The sequence below is a fragment of the Diorhabda sublineata genome, chromosome 5 (assembly GCF_026230105.1).
Source record: "Diorhabda sublineata isolate icDioSubl1.1 chromosome 5, icDioSubl1.1, whole genome shotgun sequence".
In the NCBI taxonomy this organism is placed as follows: domain Eukaryota; kingdom Metazoa; phylum Arthropoda; class Insecta; order Coleoptera; family Chrysomelidae; genus Diorhabda; species Diorhabda sublineata.
This window is the reverse complement of record NC_079478.1, coordinates 18,659,836-18,682,042: the sequence shown is the minus strand read 5'-3', so window position 1 is coordinate 18,682,042 and position 22,207 is coordinate 18,659,836. Positions and strand designations below refer to the sequence as shown.

At 30.8% G+C, this 22,207-nt stretch overlaps 1 protein-coding gene across 2 annotated transcripts in view; it reads right to left on the bottom strand.

The window, feature by feature from the left end:
• Positions 1-22,207, bottom strand: part of LOC130444408 (GATA-binding factor C) — a 168,794-nt gene that overhangs the window by 81,939 nt on the left and 64,648 nt on the right. For both annotated transcript variants that reach the window (XM_056779527.1, XM_056779529.1), the window contains exon 4: positions 11,583-11,728. In XM_056779527.1, coding sequence (XP_056635505.1) covers positions 11,583-11,728 — 146 coding nt within the window. The remainder of the gene's footprint in view (positions 1-11,582; positions 11,729-22,207) is intronic.

Below are 22,207 nucleotides of genomic sequence, written 5' to 3'. Positions count from 1 at the left end.
TTGTTTTCTCTTATTATTGGTACCCACTTCAGGACTTGTAATGAGTCAACAATTATAATCTACGATGTTACAACATCATACAATGTCGGTTGTAATTCAATCTGGGATGTAACCGATGTTATCGACATTGTTTTTCTTTTTTGCTTGTCATTGATGGTCTTGTCTAACACGATGTCTGATTTTTAATAGTAATGATACTTGGGATAGTTATTCGGAGAATGTCAAATAAACATTTTGTACCAGGTCCGCCTATTTTGTTTTTGAAAACAACCACTGCATGGCTCTAATAATTTGATATTAGCTATTGTTGAAAAGCAGATATCTGTACCTGATAGTATTGCCTAGGAAACACGTATCTATTCATAAATCCGAAGTAATTATTAAGTAGGTACCATAGCGTTACTTAAATACATAACCACCAATGAGCAAAAGAACCTTTAATCCCAATCCTTACTTAAAATGTTGAAAAACTTTTATAAAATATCTGTATAGGAATCAAATAAATATCACTGTCTGTGTCTTGCAGTTTCTTCTTTCATCAAAACTATAAGATTTTTATTGGACGTAACTAATTACATGAAAAAACAGTGAGCTCAGAAATAAAAATGAATCGTGTATAGCAGAAATCACTTCTAAAATATTTAAAAATCTAGATAGACTTAATTAAAAAGTTGAAACTATATTTTAAATGATAAGTTTCTGCAAAATAAAAATTTATTGGTTCCTATGGGGTCCAATGTTGTCACAACCGAACTTTATTAACCTAACAGATGATTTTTTTTACTTAACAGCATCCGCTCTCATACATTTACATCTTTGTTTGATTTGCATATATAATAAATAGGTAGACACTATGTACTCTGTAAAAATAAAATAATAATCACTGAGAGTAGTCATTCGACAAAGAGGACCAAAAAATGAAAAATAATAACATCGAACATTTATTAATACATGAGAGGACAAGAGCGCGGAATACAACTTTTCTTGCAGGAATAAAAAATATTAAACGTAAATAAATATTGTTCATTCCATTGTTTCTGTTTTTACGAATAAAAACTATTTCTATATTGTTTAAGACTGATATTTTAAAAAAATTTATTTTGGTTCTATTGGTGTTCAACTTATTTTGAAGAAGTAGATATTTTTACATAAGTACCATCTATGCTAGCTAGAAAATGATATAAATATATGAAAATAGAACCAATTTTAGTGCACTTCATTCAGTCCAGAAAAGAACATATTGATTTGGGTGAAAAGATCTATTAAGGGATAGGGAGCGAAAAAGGAAAGGGGGCTTCAATGGAAAAAAAATTGATAGATGCATGAAGAGAGGTTTAGAAAGAATAGGAATATAAAACTGAACTGAAGCAGCCATGAACAAAAATATATGGAGGAAAGCAGCAAAACATCTCCAAGCCTTCGCCTATAAGGCCTGTTGAGCCATTTTGAGAGAGTGGTAAAGAAAGTTTAAAGGATCTATACTTGCGGATAAGGATAAAAGATGAGACCATCACATCAAATCTTTTTCTATCAGATCTGAATCAGATCAAAGTCTTTCTCAAAACTAATTTTGTGTCTAATTTGAAAAATTTGTAGAAATTATACATGAGACAATATTCCACGACTACGGTAAGAGAAATCTACAAGAGGCTTTAACATTATATCAATCTTGATACTTAATAACTAAACAATGTTGATTAGAAGACACATGAATTGAAATTATATGAGGTTGATATAGACTCACTAGAAATAGAAGTGAAGCCGATAGATATATTTCGGAGGAATGAAAAAGCTGCTATAATAAAAAAGCTTCAGTAGTCTAGCAACAATACATTTCTCTGCACGTACCGGATTCAAAAAGTATAGAAACTGGATTTTTTTGCTTTACCGAAAACAGTTAGATATAAAAAAATCCTCAATTCAATTTCGTTATAATTTTATCTATACAGAGAGAGAGAGAGAGAGAGAAATTTTACTATTCTAATGGTAAACTCCTTCGAACAAATTTTAACGAAAATCTAAACGTGGTGTTTTTATATGGAACGAATTGCTTGAGACCAAGTTTAATGGGCTTAAGATTGTGGTCACAAAGGGAAATAATATTTAGGCGATAAAAACTTTTAAACAATTTTTTTTGCGAGAAAACAATGAGTACCCTAATATACTCATAATTTTTTCAGTACCCTTTTATAACATCACCAACCGACGTGCATGTTTATACAAGGCGCTCATACAGTTGCAGCTTCTTTATAATCATAATATATGGTCGCAAATGGTGGTCCGGACGCCTACTGGGTAGTACGTACCAATCTCACACATATGACCATTGAAAAAATAGAAAATGAATTATTTTACATGTTTAATTCTTAGTAAAAATGGTGTTGATATCATTGATGTTTCTATTCAATTATTTTAGTTGAAGATTCATAACTTAATTTTAAACAGATTCCTCATTGTGAAATATTGTTAATTTGATGTTTTGCTTATTATTTATTTTGATAAACAAAATGAAGAGTCGATAGAAGACTGGGAAATCCCAAGAAGAAGAAAATTATCAATTGCGCTAAATATTCAACTATGATAATAACGGAACCAAAATGAATAGTTCAATTATATAAAATATTAAATAATAAATCGCTATATTTCGACATTGATGATAACTTATACATATTTAAACTGAGTATAGAAGTGTATAACGACATTTTGACAAGTTACAATGGAAAAAAATAATTGAATCATAGAACCAAGACGACAGAACACTTCGTCAAACAACAGTATAATTTATTCAATAATGTCAGAACGAAGACGACTTTTTCATTAAAGTAAATTGAAATGCTTTCATACACAACGCATTGTTATATTTCGTTTAAGCATTATGGTGGACCAACTTATCAGCATCGAAGATGGTAATCAACATATTTTAGTCACAAAGCACGTAAGTGTATACATTTATTTTTTTATGCCACAATGGAGGTGGCAAGGTTCACTCAGTTGTGTGGATAGAAAACTTATCACCGCATCTACGATTTTCGAAATTAACTCAACGGAAACTTGAATTAGCATTTAGACATAGTTTGATAATAAAGTTTCTGGACCTCAATATTTTATTATAATAACAAAATTGGTGAACATATTATTTGACACAATATTTAATGTTTTCGTTTTTCAGTAAATAAGGAAAAAAAGATTTCGACAATTAATTAAACATTCTTTTTTACGCCGAAAAACAATATAAGAAGTATATATAAATATAAATATAAGTATATATCTAAAAATTCATATAAAACGCCAATATTATTTCTCATAAATAATTGAGATTTCTTGAATTATTCAAATTTAACACACTGATGCACGTCCAGCATTACTAGCTAAATACGGATATCGACGCTGCGAAGATATTTTATTAACGCAATTAGATTCTTATATGATCCAAAGTTGCTGTCCACTCCAAGATTTGTTCTCTGAGACTTCGAGGATGAAGTCAACACCACAGGACGGAGGAGATATGTAAAAGGTCTCCGACACTGACACACGATCGCAATAAAAAATATTTACGTGGTTAGCGGATTCTAAAACATGGATCAAATCAATATGAGTTTATTGAAATAATAAAAAATTCATTCATGGATTTATTGTCAGTCGTTTAATAGAGTATTACAGCGGATTATAACATTGTTAAGTAATAATAAAATGAATGCCTGGTATTGTTGAATAATAAATGATAATTTAATTTTTGTTCCAGTAGATATCTGATGTTCCTCGTTTAATTGTAAATCTAGGCCGTCCCTGGCAGCTGCCGACCTTATCGCGCCATCTATCGTTTTTTAAATTACTTGAGTAGGCAGGACTGCATCTAGTCAATGCCTTCCTTCATAGGCTAATGAGTTCTGGACTATTACCGTCGTTAAATCATCCCATTTGTTATTTTTGTTAGTGACAAAGAATAAATGCTCTACTGCAAGAGTAGAAGATAGATGGGATTTTAGCGGATAAATCGCGTTTTGTAGTGTCAACAGTTTTTCATTTTTTGACTTACCAGCCAACGATGATGAAAAGTGGTGCTGGCAATTAGGAGAAATTAAAAAAATGTTAATGGCGTTACTATTTTTGAAATGGTATATTGCGTTCTAGATTGATATCTAAATTAAAAATGTTTGACTGAGTTCCGGCGTCTTTTGATTTATGTGATAACTACATTTAAAAAAATTTGAAAGGATAATTATTCAATTTAATTTATTATTTTCAATGGAATTATTCTCTCATCAGGGCATGGGAAAAATGTATTTGAAAAGCAGCCAAATTGAAAAAATTTTGGTTACTTCCAAAAATTACTCTATCATCAAATAATCTATTTATCTCTCTATTGAAAGAAGGTTTATGATAATGTGTGATAAAAAAAACAAGATAAAACTCCACAAAACATTATTTTTTAGGCATTGTCCTCAACTGGAAATGATTGAATATTTAATACACATCTGGGAAGTATTACTTCGAACTAGGATTCTAGGATTTAGGATTTATATGCACTACCTTTACTTTCTAAATATCTGGAAGGCTCTCAAAACGTGTTTGTTTCAGCATTTCTTTCTATTTTCGTGTGATTCGAATTTAGACACACGGCAAAAACTGTTGGCTCAGTTTTTTGTTTTCAGTTTTAAAATTTCCAAAATTTATAATATTCTTGAGCTTCTTTGGTTATTTTTCAACTTGATATTGATGTGCTATTTAAAATCCATTGCAAACACGATATCAGCTGCTACAATAGCAAAGTCGTTCTAATTTTCAACGGTTGAGATATATTTGGACATGGGAAAGCTGTGTGCAAAATGGCTGCCACGTTCACTCACAATGGAACAAAAACATCGTCGTGAAGATGTTTCCATCGAGTGTTTGGCAGTGTTTTACAGAAATAAAGCCGAATTTTTACGCCGTTTCATGACCATGGATGAAACGTGAGCACTTCACACCCGAAACAAAACAGGCGGCTGGAAAGAAGGCAAAGACGTTCCATCTGCAGGCAAGGTCATGGCATCGGTTTTTTATGATAATTTTAATTAACTAACTTGAAAAAGGAAAAACTATCAAACGCGAGTATTATGCGAACTTATTTCAACATTTTAGCGTGGAAACGGCCGAATTTGATTAAGACAATCCACCAGCTCACACATCCTTTATTGCAATGGCCAAAATTAATGAATTGAAGTTTGAATTGCTACCTGCATTTGCACCCTATTCGCCAGATTTAGCCTCCTCCCCGGATTATTTTTTGTATTTTTCAAGAATGAAGAAGGGATGGTAGCAGTTGATAGCTATTTTGAGGAGCTTTACGATTTTTAATATAAAAAAGGTATAAAACTTATTGAACATCGCTGGGAAAAGTATATGGAGCTAAAAGGAAATTACGTTGGAATATAAATATATTTTTTTCAAAATTTTTGTGTTTTCTTTGTTGGGCCAGGTATTTCTGGAACCATCCTCTAAAATGGTTTTTTGCTATAAAGTTTATTATGAAAAAGATCTACAATTTCTGCATCCTTTTTTATTTGTATGCCTGTTTCCTACAAATTTATCTGCATCACTCTTTTTTGCATTCTACTGAAACCTCTCATGTTCAATATGTTCATAGAATTGATACATTGCACGTGTTCTGTCTCAGACTTGATCAACTTGAATACATGAATAAATAGTTCATCTACTACATATATTTTTACTACATATATTTCAAAGCAAAATTGTTTTAATCAACTTTTCCTACACTCAGTTTTCAAAATTCATAGGAACACATAAGATTATACAGATATCATTGAAGCAAACTACCGCAGTAACAAATGAATTAGTTAAGTGAAAGAATGAAATCGTTAGACTTATGTGGAAACAAGATAATTGCAAAAAGCGCATTCTTCGGATGTTCTTCGGATGTCTTTCGGTTGGAATTGTATCACAAGCACCAGCTATAAAACGTGTTTTCTATTCTTGATGCACTAACACACACCGTAACTATATACTAAGTACCACTACTTGATTATTTCAATGGGACGCCTACCATATTTGAAGTTGCCTTGTAAAACGATCTTAAAACTATCATTACGTCAAATTGCATTTGGAAAATTGTTTTACAAGCTCTCTTATTATTGTCATCGCTGTTGTTTTGACGACAATTGTTAAGTTTATAACATAATCTCTTTAACAAACTACTTTACGAAATTTTATTTTTTTTTGTTTTAAAGGTCCTAAATGTTCATTGGACGGAATCTTTCGAAATAACAAGTGAATAATGCGTTTCATTCTGTTCTAAACTGTACACTGAGAAAAAATGATAAAACAAGTTGAAGGTGATGATTTCTCCAGTACGAACATTTTTTTTAAAATTCACGTTTCGCTGCAAACAAGCACTTTATTTATTATTTATCACCAATGTCAGTATTTGTTCAACAATGATGGTGTCGAAGAGAGATCCTGACATTTGAGAATATTGAAATTTATAAGAATATGTAGCAACAAATCCAACTGAAAATCTCACTGTATCTTACAGTACGATCTAGGTTTTGAAACTATTTCCGACATTTTTCTGAAGATAACGTTAATAATAATGTTTCCCAGATAAGTATGTACGATACATATTTCTATATTTTCAATTATATTCCAAGCTTTCTAATCACATTGTTTGGGCACATCATAGAAAAAACTTTTTTTTAAATACACGTTCAACAATGCTGAAAATTGATTTCTAATTATTAAAAAAAATATCATGATTTTTGGAGAGACTGAGAAATAATTCTCACATTTGAATTGAAAACAAAATGTATGAGATTCACCTAATAAATGTGTGGTTTTCCAAAAAATTTTCGCCAGTTTTCGCATAGTTTTGTAACCGGCGACAATATGTGGTTCCACCATAACACACCAGAGAGCAAACAGTTGTAAAAAAGTATTTTTCCCAAGATGGAACGGCATATTAGCTGTATTAGAAGTAATTCCTTTCAACGAAGATTTTTACAGGGTTTATGTTCTCCAATGAAGGTGTTTCGCTTTAAGATCGTTACTGATTTACTAACACAGCTGTAAGCATAAATTATTTTATTCTTCTTCTTCTCATTGGTATTTGTTTTAATAGAAACATCTAACGTTGAAGTAGACGATATAAACACATATGTATTTTTTTATTTACTTTTACACTTTAGACTTAAAACTTTTGATCGTATATATGAAGTTGGTTTGGTGCTACGATTATTACTTTTTTTTTCTTCGTATTACCTGGAGAAAGTCTAGTTACACCAGTATATTGCAAGGTTTTTCACAGAGTTCCTTGAAGTAGACAACAAAATGCTTCCTCATTCGTCTTTTTCGCAAGATTTAGCCTCGAGTGACTATTTAGGGTTTCAATCCTGAAGAAATTCACGAATATCAATTTTATGGATAACTATAAATTTTAGTTTTTGGAATTAATGAAAAAATTACGAAACTATTAAACGTATATAGAGCTCAAATTGATTCACCTTCTTCTTTACATTTTTATATAGCTATGATGTGATTTGTAACTCCAGAAAAATATAGTGTTATCTTTTTAACTTTATTTTCAGAATAATTATAATTGTGCTATAGGACAATGGGTACCTATAAAATAGTTTGTGCGTTATGTTAAGGATAAATTTAAAAATTTTAAGACATGATACGAAACCATGACGTGTTCGTAAAATAGTCTAAGAGTTAGAAATAACTAGAACCATTTTATCATTGGTGAAACTTATATTTGTCAATAACACTATCAGGATGTCATAACTGAAAAGAGAAATTTCTATTGTGGTTTAGCCCACAGGTTATATCTACTAAATCAAGAATTGGGGCTCGAATAATAATAATAATTTATTCAATCAGAACCAATGTAGAAATACGAGATACGAAATTTTAAAACTTGATGTATCACTTGTCAATAATACATCTCATTACGTAGGTATCAAATTTACAAGTGTCTAATTTCGACCTTATTTATTGCATAGCAACCACACCCGACTTTCCAAATGTTTATCTTGAAAAAAAAGACAATTAATAATCTATTGTAAAAGCAAATAATTGACAATAACACTGATAAGATATGTCACTCTTATTACTCATTTTTTTATTGTGTGTGGCTACTGATTGCTCAATTCTTAATGTAGAGAACGACGTTTATTATCTATCACTTCATTGTTAATCGTTTCCTGATCTACTTTTAATTTTAATGGAGTGTAATAAGCTTTATGTAGCGTTTATAAAATCTCAAGGACAAATTTTCACATTATTTTGATTTTTGATATTGATATTTCCAAAAGTGTTCCTTGAGATAAAGGTATTAAAAATAAAAGAGATGCTGAAATGTTTGTTAGTTAACGGTCTGTATTATGTGTAGATTCTTCAAAATTGGTTATGTCTCAAAATACATTAATATCAATATAAATAACAAAACACTATCAATTTCATAACACTATAAACTTAATGAAGAATAGAAGCAGCGCGAATTGGTGCGTAACATGTGACAATGGATGGTTCATCTAAGCTTTAAACGATATTAAGGTTCGAAGTCAACAATAATGTGTTCTATCTTCGATAATTTATATCCTAACCGAAATCCCATAACGAGATCTAGTAAGTTCGTAATTTATTTTAACCAAACTGGTGCAGTAAAAGATTTACTCAAATTATGATTAGAAAAATTGTGTGTTAGAATGTTAGAAAAAGATCCACATGTTTAGATAACGATAAACTCCATTCGTACAGTCTAATGTTTGATGAAGAGTTGTTAGATGGTCTCAATTTGCTGAACCTTTAAAAAAAATATGTAATATAATCAAACAATAAGTATTATGTTTTATATTGGGCTATTTTCTGTATTAATCTCAAAAATATTGGTCATGTACAGTATTCACTTCATATTTTCTAAAGTTCCCAATTTGCTTACTATTCTAATGTTTATCAATTTTCAACATCACAGATGTTGCAGATTTTATGCGGCATGATTTGAAAAAATATTTTACTCCACCAGTTTCCGTGAAGTTTGTCACTGTAGCCCTTGTAATAAGATGTCTATCATGATATAAATCATTAATCAATCAAGGCTATGTTAATGTATTATTTAAACTTGCAAATGTTTAAATACCAAATGACCACAACTAAGTATAAGGACAAATCAGCTACTGCAAACCCTTGAAAAGCTCATTTGTCGGTCGTAGACCTTAAAGAAGCTAATGATATAATTTACAATTGTAAAAAATGAGCTGAGAATAATTGATATACATAAATGGGAACTCGTTAAAATCACCAAGGAGCTATATGAGTATAACTTTCGACACTACTTGTAACAACCAAAGGCTTCAGGCAATATATGAAATACGAGGATGGTCCAAGAAGTACCTGGCTTGACACAATATATCCAGCATATGTTCCAAGTTTGAAGACACCACGTTGTTTAGTATTTGTTTGGTAGCCATTAATAGTGAACATTTTCCGTGAATTTTTAAAAATAGAAAAAATTGGTTATCGTTATGTGATATACATAATAATTTTATTTGAAAAGCCTTAGCCCAGAGACTCCCCCTTCGTTATCAGAGTTTAAACGAGGCCGTATGAATGACCTGGGAGGAAGAAAGTGCGGGAGCTAGTAGACATAGTACGCATTTCAAAAAGTGCGGTACATCGCACATTAACCGAAAATTTGAACATGAGAAAGCTGTGCGTAAGATGGGTGCCGCTTTTGCTCACAATGGAACAAAAACAGCGTAGGGAAGATGTTTCCATCGATTGTTTGGGAATATTTCACAAAAATAAAGCCATTCCATAACCATGGACGTAACGTGGTTCCATAACCTCGCACACGAAACAAAGAGACAATCGAAAAAATGGAATGAAAAGGGATAACGGGCTCCAAAGAAACCAAAAATCGTTCCATCTGCGAAATCATGGCGTCGGTTTTTGGAACGCACGTGTGATAATTTTCATTGACTATCTTGAAAAATGAAAACACACATCACCTATTCCAATGACCAAAATTAATGAGTTAAAGTTTGAATTGCTACCTCATGCACTCTATTCGCCGGATTTGGCCCCTCGAATTATTTCTTGTTCCCAAACTTGAAAAAATGACTTCGTAATCAAATTTTTTCCAACAATGAAGAGGGGATGTCGGTTGTTAAAGGCTATTTTCAAAATTTTGTGTTTTCTTTGTTGGGCCAGGTACGCTTTACCAAAACCGAACTTTTTCTTGAAAACCAATTCCAAAATATTAATAAATGATGAAGTAGACCTAGATGTGTAGGTCAGTCATACTTTCAAAATTAAACAGATTACGTTATGTTATCGATATGTATATTAAACGAAGGTTAGTGGCTAAGATGGAGTGCGAGGGTATCAAGAACATAACCAGGAAGAAAAGAAGATATTAGAGTTCAAATGGATTTTGTAGCAAATAGCATTGAAGAAAGATCACCTCATGAAATTGGAATAAAATATATGGCCAAATAAAATATGGATGACGATGAAGGTTGAGGAAATCTGTAAAAAAAGGTTACTCATTAAGAAAGATACTTTTTAGAAGAAGCAAACGGAAAGTCGGCGACAGCTGTAAATTGTTAGAAACATTTGAAAAAATAGTGTGGAAAGACGAATTATACCACTATAATATCGACATTATTATAATATCTTCACAAACCAAAATGTATAAAAAGACATTTCTGACATAATTAAGGAGTTGCATATTTAAATGTATTTCTGATGCAATTTAATAGAGAAATTGTAATTAATCATTTGTATTATATAACAACAAGTAGCTGTTGCAAAATAACATTATAAAGGATGTAGTTATAATAATTCATTTAAATTTTTTTACGTAGATAACAAACTAGAGCGAAATTGTACTTTTGTTGAAATCATTCAACCATAAACGACCACCGGTGCAGATTACTGCTTCCTAACATTCGGAAAATGATATTGCATAAGTTTAACAAGCTCAATCAGGCATAATAATCAAATTCAACTGTCCAGTGAACCCCACCTAAATTTAATGACCTACTTATGTAGTTTCAACCACGATGTTCAATAATTGTTAATAACGAATTAAATATGAACATGAATATATAAAATATGATTTTAGTTAAAATTGCAAGTGTTCAATAACCGTCATCGATAGGTGTTGATTGCCGTCGTCAAATTGTATTTAAAGTTAAATTATCTTTAGCAGATAAACTGCCGACAGATTTACGCGAATATGAATTCGCCTCGGGTAACATTCACCGGTCCCGATCATCAATAACTAGGAATTGAAAGGTGCTACTTAAGATTTTAATATTTAACCTGATAATGTGGTAGTAGATAGGGTATTTGCATAACATACGACACCTGTCGTGAATTATGGTAGGCTAGGGGCTGGAAACACCCTGCTTTTAATTATATTTGGGCGAGTAGTTGTCTGTTTCGTTGACGTATGTGATTTTTCAATATAATTGATGGAACAACAGTACACTGAATTTATTTGGATTACCATTAACGACAAATACGAAAGTATTCAATTTTGTATCATTAATAACGTTTATTAATAAAATAAAATGACTTACCAGTCTTCTTTTAGGTTTGATGAGTGGTCTATTTTGTCCATTCATCTTGTAATAAAGACCACATGCATTGCAGAGATAATGGCCTGTACCATCACGTCTCCATAACGGCGTACTTGTCGCTCCACAATTCACACATTCTCTACCCTCTAGATTAACAAAAAAAGGAATATGTTAAATACTATATCAATAAATAAATCGAAAATAGACCAGTCATATTATCAATCACTAGTTTAATCCATCAAGCATTATTTTTTGTCTACAATATTGGAGATAATCATAAAAACCATTGAATCAGCATTAAAAGACGAAAATTAGAAACCAAACGTAATTTTGGTAAGCATTCGCTGAAAGAGATATTAAAGATAGAATAAAATAAATAGGTTTCAGTGTGATATTACTCCCGTATTCGCTAACTACACTGCCCAACAATTATAACTATAACTAAAAAATAGTGTGAACAGAAAAAAGTTAATCCAAATATTACGAGAATTAGAAATTGCAAACAAAACTAATTCGACTAGTAAAAATGAAATAAGAGGAGCAACCAACATAATAAAAATTAATAACAAGAAAAGTGAACCCTCCAAAACACAACTAGGACTAAGACAAGGGAACCCCTTAGCAACGGTACTATTTAATCTAGCTTTGGAAGGCATAATAAGAAGAACCAAAACAATAGAAAGGGCATGATATTTAATAAAATCATAAATGCTTAGCTTATGCTAATGATGTGACGTTGATAGCAAGAAACAGAAGAAAGCTTGAAGAAACCACAAAACAACTGATAACAATGAAGAATTAATGTGGAAGCAAGTCAAAAAAGAATTTCAAAGTACATGACCACAAGGAGACATTAATAGAATTCGAGGAAGTAGAAAATTACATGTATTTGGGTGTACTATTAGGTAATAAATACCAGGAAGAAAAGGAAATTGAACTAAGAATTGTCAAAAGTAACAGCTGTGCAGGCAGTCTTAGAAGAATATCAACATCGAAAGAGATTTCCAGATCTAAGAGGAAAAGAAGTAGACCAAAAAAACTATAAAAAGTTTAAGGTCTACTTTTAAATATAGAAATTACCCTTCACGTAAATCTTTTCGTGGAAAATTTGGTTTTTGATTTCCGTTCCTTCTTATCAGTAAGTTTCATACTGATACTGTGAAGCTAAAAATATTTCAATGTTATTATATTAGAAAACCGTAACATCAATATGCCATGTAAATTTGTATATAATCAAGCAGCAGTATTTGTTACATATATGAGATAAGTGTATAGAAGAAAAGTGTTTCGTTTTCCTACATAGTCTTGATTCTGAGGTTGGTGAGACCTCTGAGCTGTTTGGATTGGCTTTATATAGAAACTCTTTATTTTGCATTCCTATATAACTTTTGTGCTTGTTTTTAATAGTGTTAGTATGATATCGGATGTATTTATTCAAAATTATTAATTTCTTTTGATTTCTTTCTCATCTTTTTCCAACTTGACTGCTCAGCCAGAAATTTGAATTGTATTATTCTTATTAATATTCTGTGACTCAATTATTTAGGAGCTCTTAAAAATACAAATTGAAATGGACACATTCCATTTATCAAGTCTAGTGTACTTTAATCATAAACTAATTCATTTTATATTCGAAATTTCATATGAGTAGATAAGTAACTTTTTTAGTGCTTCTCAAAATTTCTCAAAGTTCGATGGATTTTCTCTTGATGATATGCAGTCAGGCTTCAGCAATATCGGAAAACCAAATACAGTAAATCAATTTAGAAGTAAGTATATATACAAGCTTCTTATTAAATTATGGATATACACTTGTTATTTAGAAATGGCTCTGTTTAATTTACATGCAAGGAAATGCAAAATATAGAGGCCACCACTGAATTTTTTTTGGTGAAAAGATGCGTATATTGTAGAGGAATATTGAAATTTTTTATTCCGTCCACAGATTACGAAAAAAATTCGACAAATATTGAATTTTCATAATTTATTTCATATTTTTTTCTCATACTTGATTCTGTACATTATTCGTTTATTAATATATTATTTAAAAATATTTGTGACAGCCATATGCAAATGTATCCTTTTCCCCACGTTTTCAATGGTTATAGTAGGAAAAATAATATTTTTCTACAATCATTTTATAGATATTTTACAAACAATATAAATCTTTTCATCTCCGTTCCTTTAGTTGTATGATTTTATTAAATATCTGCTGTTTCTGAAGAAAAGAGTGAGAGATTCAAGTGAAGCAATGACTCCTAAGTAAGCTCTACTAAAAATCGATCAAACTATTGCAAGGTAATAGATTATAAGTGCAACAAGGTAGACGCCAAAGAATTAAAAATAAACCTGAGATAAAAATCTCCTAAAGATGAGGGCAGTAGTAGAAATGTCATCATACAAAGAACCTAATCTGGTTCAATGGTTTTATATAATATATATATAAGGATATTAATAATAGTAATGATACTTTGTAGTGAAAAAATTCAGTAACAGATATTAATAATCCATACACAAAAATGATGCAGTACTTTGTACAAATTATATTTATTTTACTACCAAATTTGCATATTGAGATTCAAATAAAAAAAACTAACATACTATATTTGAATCATCTTGAACATTTTCCATTAAAATATACTTTAAAGTTTACATTACATTGATGGAAAAGTTGAAATAACAAAATAAATATTGAGATATATAATAGCTACTGAAATCAATGCTATAAAAGAATACAGAAATAGTGATTCACTATAAATTAGTGAATCGTATATTCTTGACAACAAACTATACTTACGATTGTCAACTATATATGTATATATAGACTGGTCTAAATCGATTTAATAATTTTGTGGACATCCCCTGGCCAATATCACATTACATTACGCATGCTAGTAAAGCAATTATATTAGTAAGCTCGCACACTGAAAAGCAATTGGTGATTTAGCTCGTAAATCGACAGGAATAAAATCTAGGAAATTTGTTTAAATATGCATTACGTTCAGGACAGTCTCATTTCAATTATGAATCACATTGATTGGTTATAAATGATCCAAATAATAAACGTAAGAATTTATTTTATCTTCCATGCAATAAGGAAAAATTAGACAAAATATGTGAAGAAGTGGAAAAAGAATCCATAATAACAACAAAAACAATTGAGTTGGTTTGGTGACTTTACCACTCAACAACAGACAGGCAAATGGCAAATAGAATCAGTATCAAGATAAAGGAAAGGGAGACCAAACAGAAAATGGGATGATAAAATATTAAAAAAACTGAAGAGAAGAAGTAAAATATGGCACAAAACAAAACGAAATTTGTATTTTCTACACAATTCCGCATACATGTCACAAGTAGTTTCGAGTAGTTTGATTCAACTCGAATTGTAATGAGAATTGAATCGGTTGAAATCTTTATTCTGATGAAAAAATATCGGATTAAAATCGATCTTGAAAAGAGAATCGAGCAAATTATAGTTAAAAGTATTAACGTTTGTCTTCAATGGATGTAAATGCTAATTTCCTATGCTTTTATTCTTGTCCTTACCAACAACACAAGAAACAAGAAGTAAAACTTGCTTCCTGCCTTTATACTCTAAATCACTTTGTCACAATAACTCTAACTACTAGAAACACTGGCAATCGTGTGTGTGGTCTTTCGTCTAAGAGCTCGTTAATACGTTCTAATTGTATTAATGGCTTTAATTATGTTGAATTGTTGCGAAATAAAGCTAAAAGAGGTATTATTTTATCTACATCAACATTCAATTCAATTTACCACCAATTTACTTTGATTGATAAATAAATCAACCATTTTTGGATTTTCTCGAATTAAACCACGATATAATTCTATGTTATGTTTTCACTCCTTTTATTATTATCATGAAATGGAACGATGTAATTTTATTACGTTATTATTTGGATATTGGAGGATGTATCCAGAAGATAATTTGATGGTTTCAGATGCATTAGGACTTAGGTACTAGAGAAATACCTATAGACATGATGATGTTGTTTTAATAGGATTATGATATAAAAACATCACAAGCCAAGCTATGAAAAAAGATTCAACAGTTTTTTCCTATTTTATTCCATTTTATATTGGCTTTCACAATTCTGATGTTTTTTTTATCCAACTAATTTCATAATGTCTGATATATTTTTTTCTCAAGACCCTTATTCAATTTTGTACTACCTACTTTTTTATCGAGAATTCATTTTTTAGTTCTTCCTCTTTTGTATCTTCAAGTTTTTGATTTACAGCATATTCCTCCAACAAGAAGAGATCTCTCTTATCAATATCTTTTCTTCAATCCAATTAGAAACAGCTTTCAATTTATTCTTCTTCTGCTACATTCAAAAGATCTTTATGTTAATTTCTAAATTAATATTTCATAATTTATTTATACGTCATTTATGTTATATAAATAACATATTTCCTTGTTTCTTCTTCATGTCTAAGCAACTCTAGAGATTATTTTGATGCAGATATAATTATATATACTTTTCTCTCGGGTTTTAACGTTATTTTCGTTCTGTTGTCTCGCATAATTAATTAACTTGGTTGAGCCATCTCTTCATATATAAATCTCCTGAATGAAACTATCCATCACCAACATTTCTATTGAAATAAGTTGCAGATTCAAGATAAATTATATTAGAGAATGAAGGAAAGTGAGAATTTGTTAAATCTTCAGAGGATTTGAGTTCAAAGTCCCAGCATGTCAAATCTTGAAAATTTTCGTGCAATGATGTTCTATGACTTTCGATGTGGATTAAACCAACAGCAGTGTACCGCTTCGGCTCTTGGTGATGAAGCACCATCTCGAGCTACTGTGTTTTGCTGTTTTTCGAATTCATTCGTACTCGCACTTCTCTATAGGATGAATTTCCTAAAGCTCCTCCAAAATCGAAGTAAATGGTCACCATCGTTCCATTAGAGCACTGTAGAATGGTCAATTCTGAATGGTACACCAGTATTTGTTGGCCAGAAGTGTTTTAAAAAATCAAGGAAACCAATCTCAGAAGACGAATCATTTTCCACCACGACAATCCGAGTTCTCACATATCAGTTCAAAAAAAAACGTTTTTAATCATCAAACATCAAATTTATGGGTCATCCGCATACCGTCCTTATTTGGCACCTAATGATTACTTCTTATTTCCAAAAATCAGAAATAAATTGCATCAACATTTTTTTACACCTGAAGAAGCGTTCAAATCATAGGTTTGGGAACTACCTCAATCGGAATGGAAACATTTCGACAATTGGCTCAAATATATGTAAAAGTGTATTGATCTTAATGGAGATCATTTTAAAAATTTATAAAACCTTAAATAGCAACCTTCATACCACAAAAATTTTGACACTACTGCCTACTAATATAGAAAAACGACATATAATTCTCTGTTTTCTTTCGGGTACCAGATTTCAATTACCTGCCGAAGGAATTGAGAGTAGGGAGAGAAAATCACAATTGTTTATTATTCAGGTTGAAACTTTCATGAAATTTCTGTTACAACTTCTCTTATTCATCTTGAAAATAATACTTTCATATAAAATGGAAACAATTGAGATAAAGTGGAGAATGTCGCTGACAAGATAGACCTCGTTAATCAATCGCTTGCTATAAATATTGCGACAATCAAGTGTGCAAGTCAGGAGTTTACGACTAATGTTAAGTTGACAATTTGCTTTTGTAGTGGATACGATATTTTTTATGATTATTATCAGAAGAGTAAAAAATGTATTAAATTCAGTTTATTTTGTATCCAATAGCTGACAAGTTATCATTTGATGTAATTAAGACTAAGTCATGATTTTTTATTTTCAATTCATTATTGTCATTCATCAATATTAGAACTTTCATAAATTGTAGCTAACCAACAAATAAAATATGGTTTACTTCTGTATTGATGGCATAATCGGTTTTCTAGTCTATTAACAAAGAATTTGTTGCATAAAGTTTAACATTTATATTTTTCATATTAATTAAACACATAGAATTAGATCGTGTTATAATCAAGCATTGTTAACGATTGTCGTGAGTCTGGTGAAACATTCGGGAAAATGGAATTGTATAGTTCGGTCAAATTTGACCAAAAAATAAGAGAGGAGTTACATAAGTTTACAACAAGTTGAAAATTGGTAAAATCGATCAAAAGCGAAAGTCCAATGGCCAGAAGAAGATGAAAAGAGAGCTCTAGTTTGAGTTTGGAGATATATTTGTGAGTTTTTTGTTATTGTATTTTTTCCGCTTTTTGAAATTTTTTTGTTTTTTGTTTATTTTTAATTTAAACGGGCACTGGCGGGTTCAGTTACGGCTACATTATTCATTATCGTCGACCAGGTCAAAGTTAAAAAAAAATGAGTTTTTCGCAATTCCCAGAGAAGCAGTAAGTTTTATCATAAAAATACCCCATTACAAAGCTTATCTATTTCTGTAAAGTGTCGAAATCATATTCTATTTTTACACGCAATAACAATTTTACAGAGGGGTAAAATAACAGTTTCCAAAATGTTTGTGAAACAATATTTAATTCAAGGTGCTGAGGTTTTTTCTTTCTATGCACGGAGCTCCTAAAAAAACTACCTGCTTTGCGTGTGCGTTTCGTTAAAAAAACTAAAAGTAATTTTTTTGTAATTATATTTTGAATGATTTTACCAATTTTCAGCTCGTTCTAAATCCATGTAGCTTAGAAAGTCTAAATTGACCGTACTATATAATAGAATCAATAAAATCTATCTACACAGTGACATGCTTACTACATTCACCGAAGGGTGCCACGTGTGTCCGCGGTATTCTCGATAAAAATAAAACAATGCCAAAAGAATGACACTAATAGACATTGTTGAGTACTTCGTTAAAAAACGCCGTTGAATAATTTTTTAAGGTTATGTTCTAGTTTTAAGCATATTTTCCAAAAATTAATATTTAAAGCTTTCGTTTGGTACTAGTCAGAAAAATAATAATATTTGAAGAATGATAATTTCTTATAACCGTCTAATGAAATTCCGTATCCTGATACCAAATATACAGGGTTGGTTGTAAGAAAATAAATTATTTCGTATTATTATCACTCCCGACACCATATAACAAATGAACAAAAAGTATGAAAGATTTAATCAGTTTTTTAAATAGATTCTTTTTATTCATGTGAACTTTAAACATTTAAACATAAATTCGTTGACGAATCCTAAATCAAAATAAACATCCGCCATTGATTATAGCTGGAAAACAAACACCTTAAATGAAAACTTTGAAGTAATCGAATAATTATGACCGTAATATAGAATATAATGAATTTAGATCCGGTGATCTTGGAGGCTACAGGAGAGAAACCTATCTCTTCCAATCCATTTGTCGAAGCATTTTAATTTTAACCAAACATTTGTACTGGATTATTAAACAATAATATATTCTGTTCAAACATTCTTAGTAACATTACATAATTTTTCAATGTATATTTATATCTGCCATTGCTTTATCCATTCGCAGCTTAGTTGTTAGTTTCAATGGTAAAATAATTACTAGGAATGGTCTTGTCGGTCGTAATTACATGGGTAATTCCTTTGCAGTCCCCTTGGTCGTCCTAGCCCTAGCTCATGTAAGCAGAATTTGTGAATCCTCCGGACGAAGCTGCTTTTGAAACGAGGTTCAGGGATCAGCTATTTTATTTTTGTTGAATCTGTGATAACTAGCTTCCTTCTGCCCTATAATTAAGCTTCTCCAAGTTTTTGCCTCTTTTCTATCTAATTGTAGTTTATCAACTATTAGATTTTGGTGAAAACATTATGTTGTTGTTATAATTACTGAAGATTGAAATTGTCGTGTTACAGATAGTTCGTGACTCAATGTTCACAATGAAGGCATAGGATTTTTTAACACCTGAAAATAAAATTTCTAATGAACTAAATTGTATTAAGGACCATTCTTTTTTATTATTAGCTAAAGATGAAGAAATTTCCTTTCCACAGTTCAGTTTCAGATTCATCCATTTTTATTCAGGCTTAGTGATATAATTAGTAGGTAAGTGCATTAATTTCGGAAGGTCTGAAGTTGTAGCTTCAAAGTATGTACACCCTGTATATCAGATACTATTCTAATTTTTAGATTATTGTTTTTTGTATAGTTTTCCATAATAAAAGCTGTTAATACCCTGCTAAAATTATGGTGGAAAACACCACCAAGAGTTATTCGAGGCTTTTGTCAATATTGTATCACTAAGGCATTACTTATGATTTGATAAGAATCAAATTATTAAGTAATGCTGCATTTTCATATTCACCAGAATTCCTTTGTGCAATTATTCCACTATTTATTTCAAAATACTTCAATAACTTTCATGATATTAGAATTTGAACATAGATGCCATAATTTGAACAATACACCAGCTGTTATAAAATTTCACTTGTCACTTCACTGTAGGAATTTGTATTTTTTCAATATTTATAATGTCGAAAGATCGGGGAGTTTTATAAACGACCCACATTTATTCAAGGATTATATGGATTAACCTACCATGAAAATAATATCGAAAAAATTGGTTCTTTTCTGCTTCACTAATTTTCAAAATTAGGTGAACCAGGTGCCCTTAGGGACAAACCACAAATATCCGTAACATTGTGTCCTATAATCGGTTTAAATTCTTTGCAATAAAAAAATCACAGGAAAATAAGGTCCAATTGCATTCTAGGATATATCAGTAGCGTCGTTGAGATTCTCATGAAGTTACAGGGCGCTGAAGATTATGATAATAGCAGCAACGAAAGAACAAAGAATGGAGAAACAATGGAGGCAAAACAAACAAAATATATGTATATATGAATAGAAGACATAATGCATTGATCAAAAGAAACACATATTTCGGTATGTTACACACTTCAGGAAAGATGGGAAAGCAAGAAAAGGGGACAGAGTACTAAGAAGTACTCAATTCTATTAATGGAATCGGAAAATGTTGAAAAGTGAAACAATAACAAAAAAAATTAATATTCGTCAGACATAATAACACCTAATGAAAATAACCATGATATGAAATTAACAGGAAAATGATTTCAAATTATGAGAATAATTCTAGGACCATACAGTAGAGGAAATGGGACTGTAAGACGCAAAAGTAATAAGAAATATATGATGGACTGGAAAATCGAATATTAATATAAGATTTATAAAAGACACGAAGACATAATGAGAAGAAGATGAGCAGAAACCATCAGAAAAATTACCCCCGATATGATCTAGACCAGATATAGAAAAAAAATCAAGAACTTAGGCATAAATAATCGGAAACATAATGTGAAAATTATCAGTAGATAAGAAGAGTAGCAACGTATTCTATGTATTTTTCTGCTTTTCCATATTTTACAGTGATCGTGCGGTTGGTTTTAAAGCACACTGTTAGATCGGACCATCACCTCGAACTCCCGTGTCCCTCGTGATCATCTGGACATAGGTTTATAAACTTTTTATGTGAGGATATTCAAAATGACTAATTTACGTAACTTATTTTTGAACGATCTTCAAAATTCGAGACTGTAGTGTAATTAGTAACATTTCAAGCCGTTTTGAACGTATTGGGCAATCTATTAGGTGAGCGGTCGCTTGTATTTTAGTTGAAGAATTTCTTGTTTTTGCCTAAAACAATATGATTGCTCCATTTTAAAACAATTCACTCACAGTTTAAGTTCTGTGACTGTTTAACTACAAAACGTATTACACAATGCGTACTGAAACTAAATAACGAATCGCCCACGGAGGAAATCGGAAGAAATCCGATGAAAATCACAAAAACATCAGGCAAACCATTGTATCGAAACATTGAAATTATAGCGAACACCGAAGATAATTTGTAGAATAACGACGCAAAAAGGAAATGGAATATGCACTTGAAAAAATGTGCAGAATGACCACCAAAGCTTTAGTCTGAATATACCATAATTTCATAGAGAAATGAGTTGTGAGAACTGAATAGAGACTAAGTGTAAAGAATAGGAAATATTGGAATCGTCTAGGAGATGCCTTAATTTTGTAGTTAATTCAATGTAGATTGATTTTAATTATGTTACTCACAATTAAAATTAAACAAAAGATGTACGTAACTTCAGGAAAAAAAATTGATACATAATGAGCGAAATCAAATCGCAAAAATTAGAATAAAGTAAAAAGAAGCTAGAATAGTTTAGAGTGGATCTAAAAATACCTTGTGAGATATACAAAGATAACCAATGTAAAAGAAATTATTTTCTTATTAATACCGTTTAAACATATTTTGAAAGAAAATAAAATGTTTTCTTGTGATTATTCTGATTTCAGCACAAATTTTATTTAAAAGATATTTTCAAAATATCTCCGCCCATGTCGGATTTAAGAATATCCTACTGTATACTCAAATACGTAAATCTTTTGTCAATTGAAGTGGTTTACTTGACATATTTTTGTGTCATTTGTTAAACTGAAAGGGACGTGGGCCGGAAAATGGGCAGGAATTAACGAAATCGAGATACATTGTTAAAGTTTGCGGTTGAAATATGTTTATAAAGTAGCCCAATGTTCTGTGAAATTGATCGGTTTTGGTATTTAGTTATGGTTGGGGTGGTAACGTAACAAAAACGATCAAATC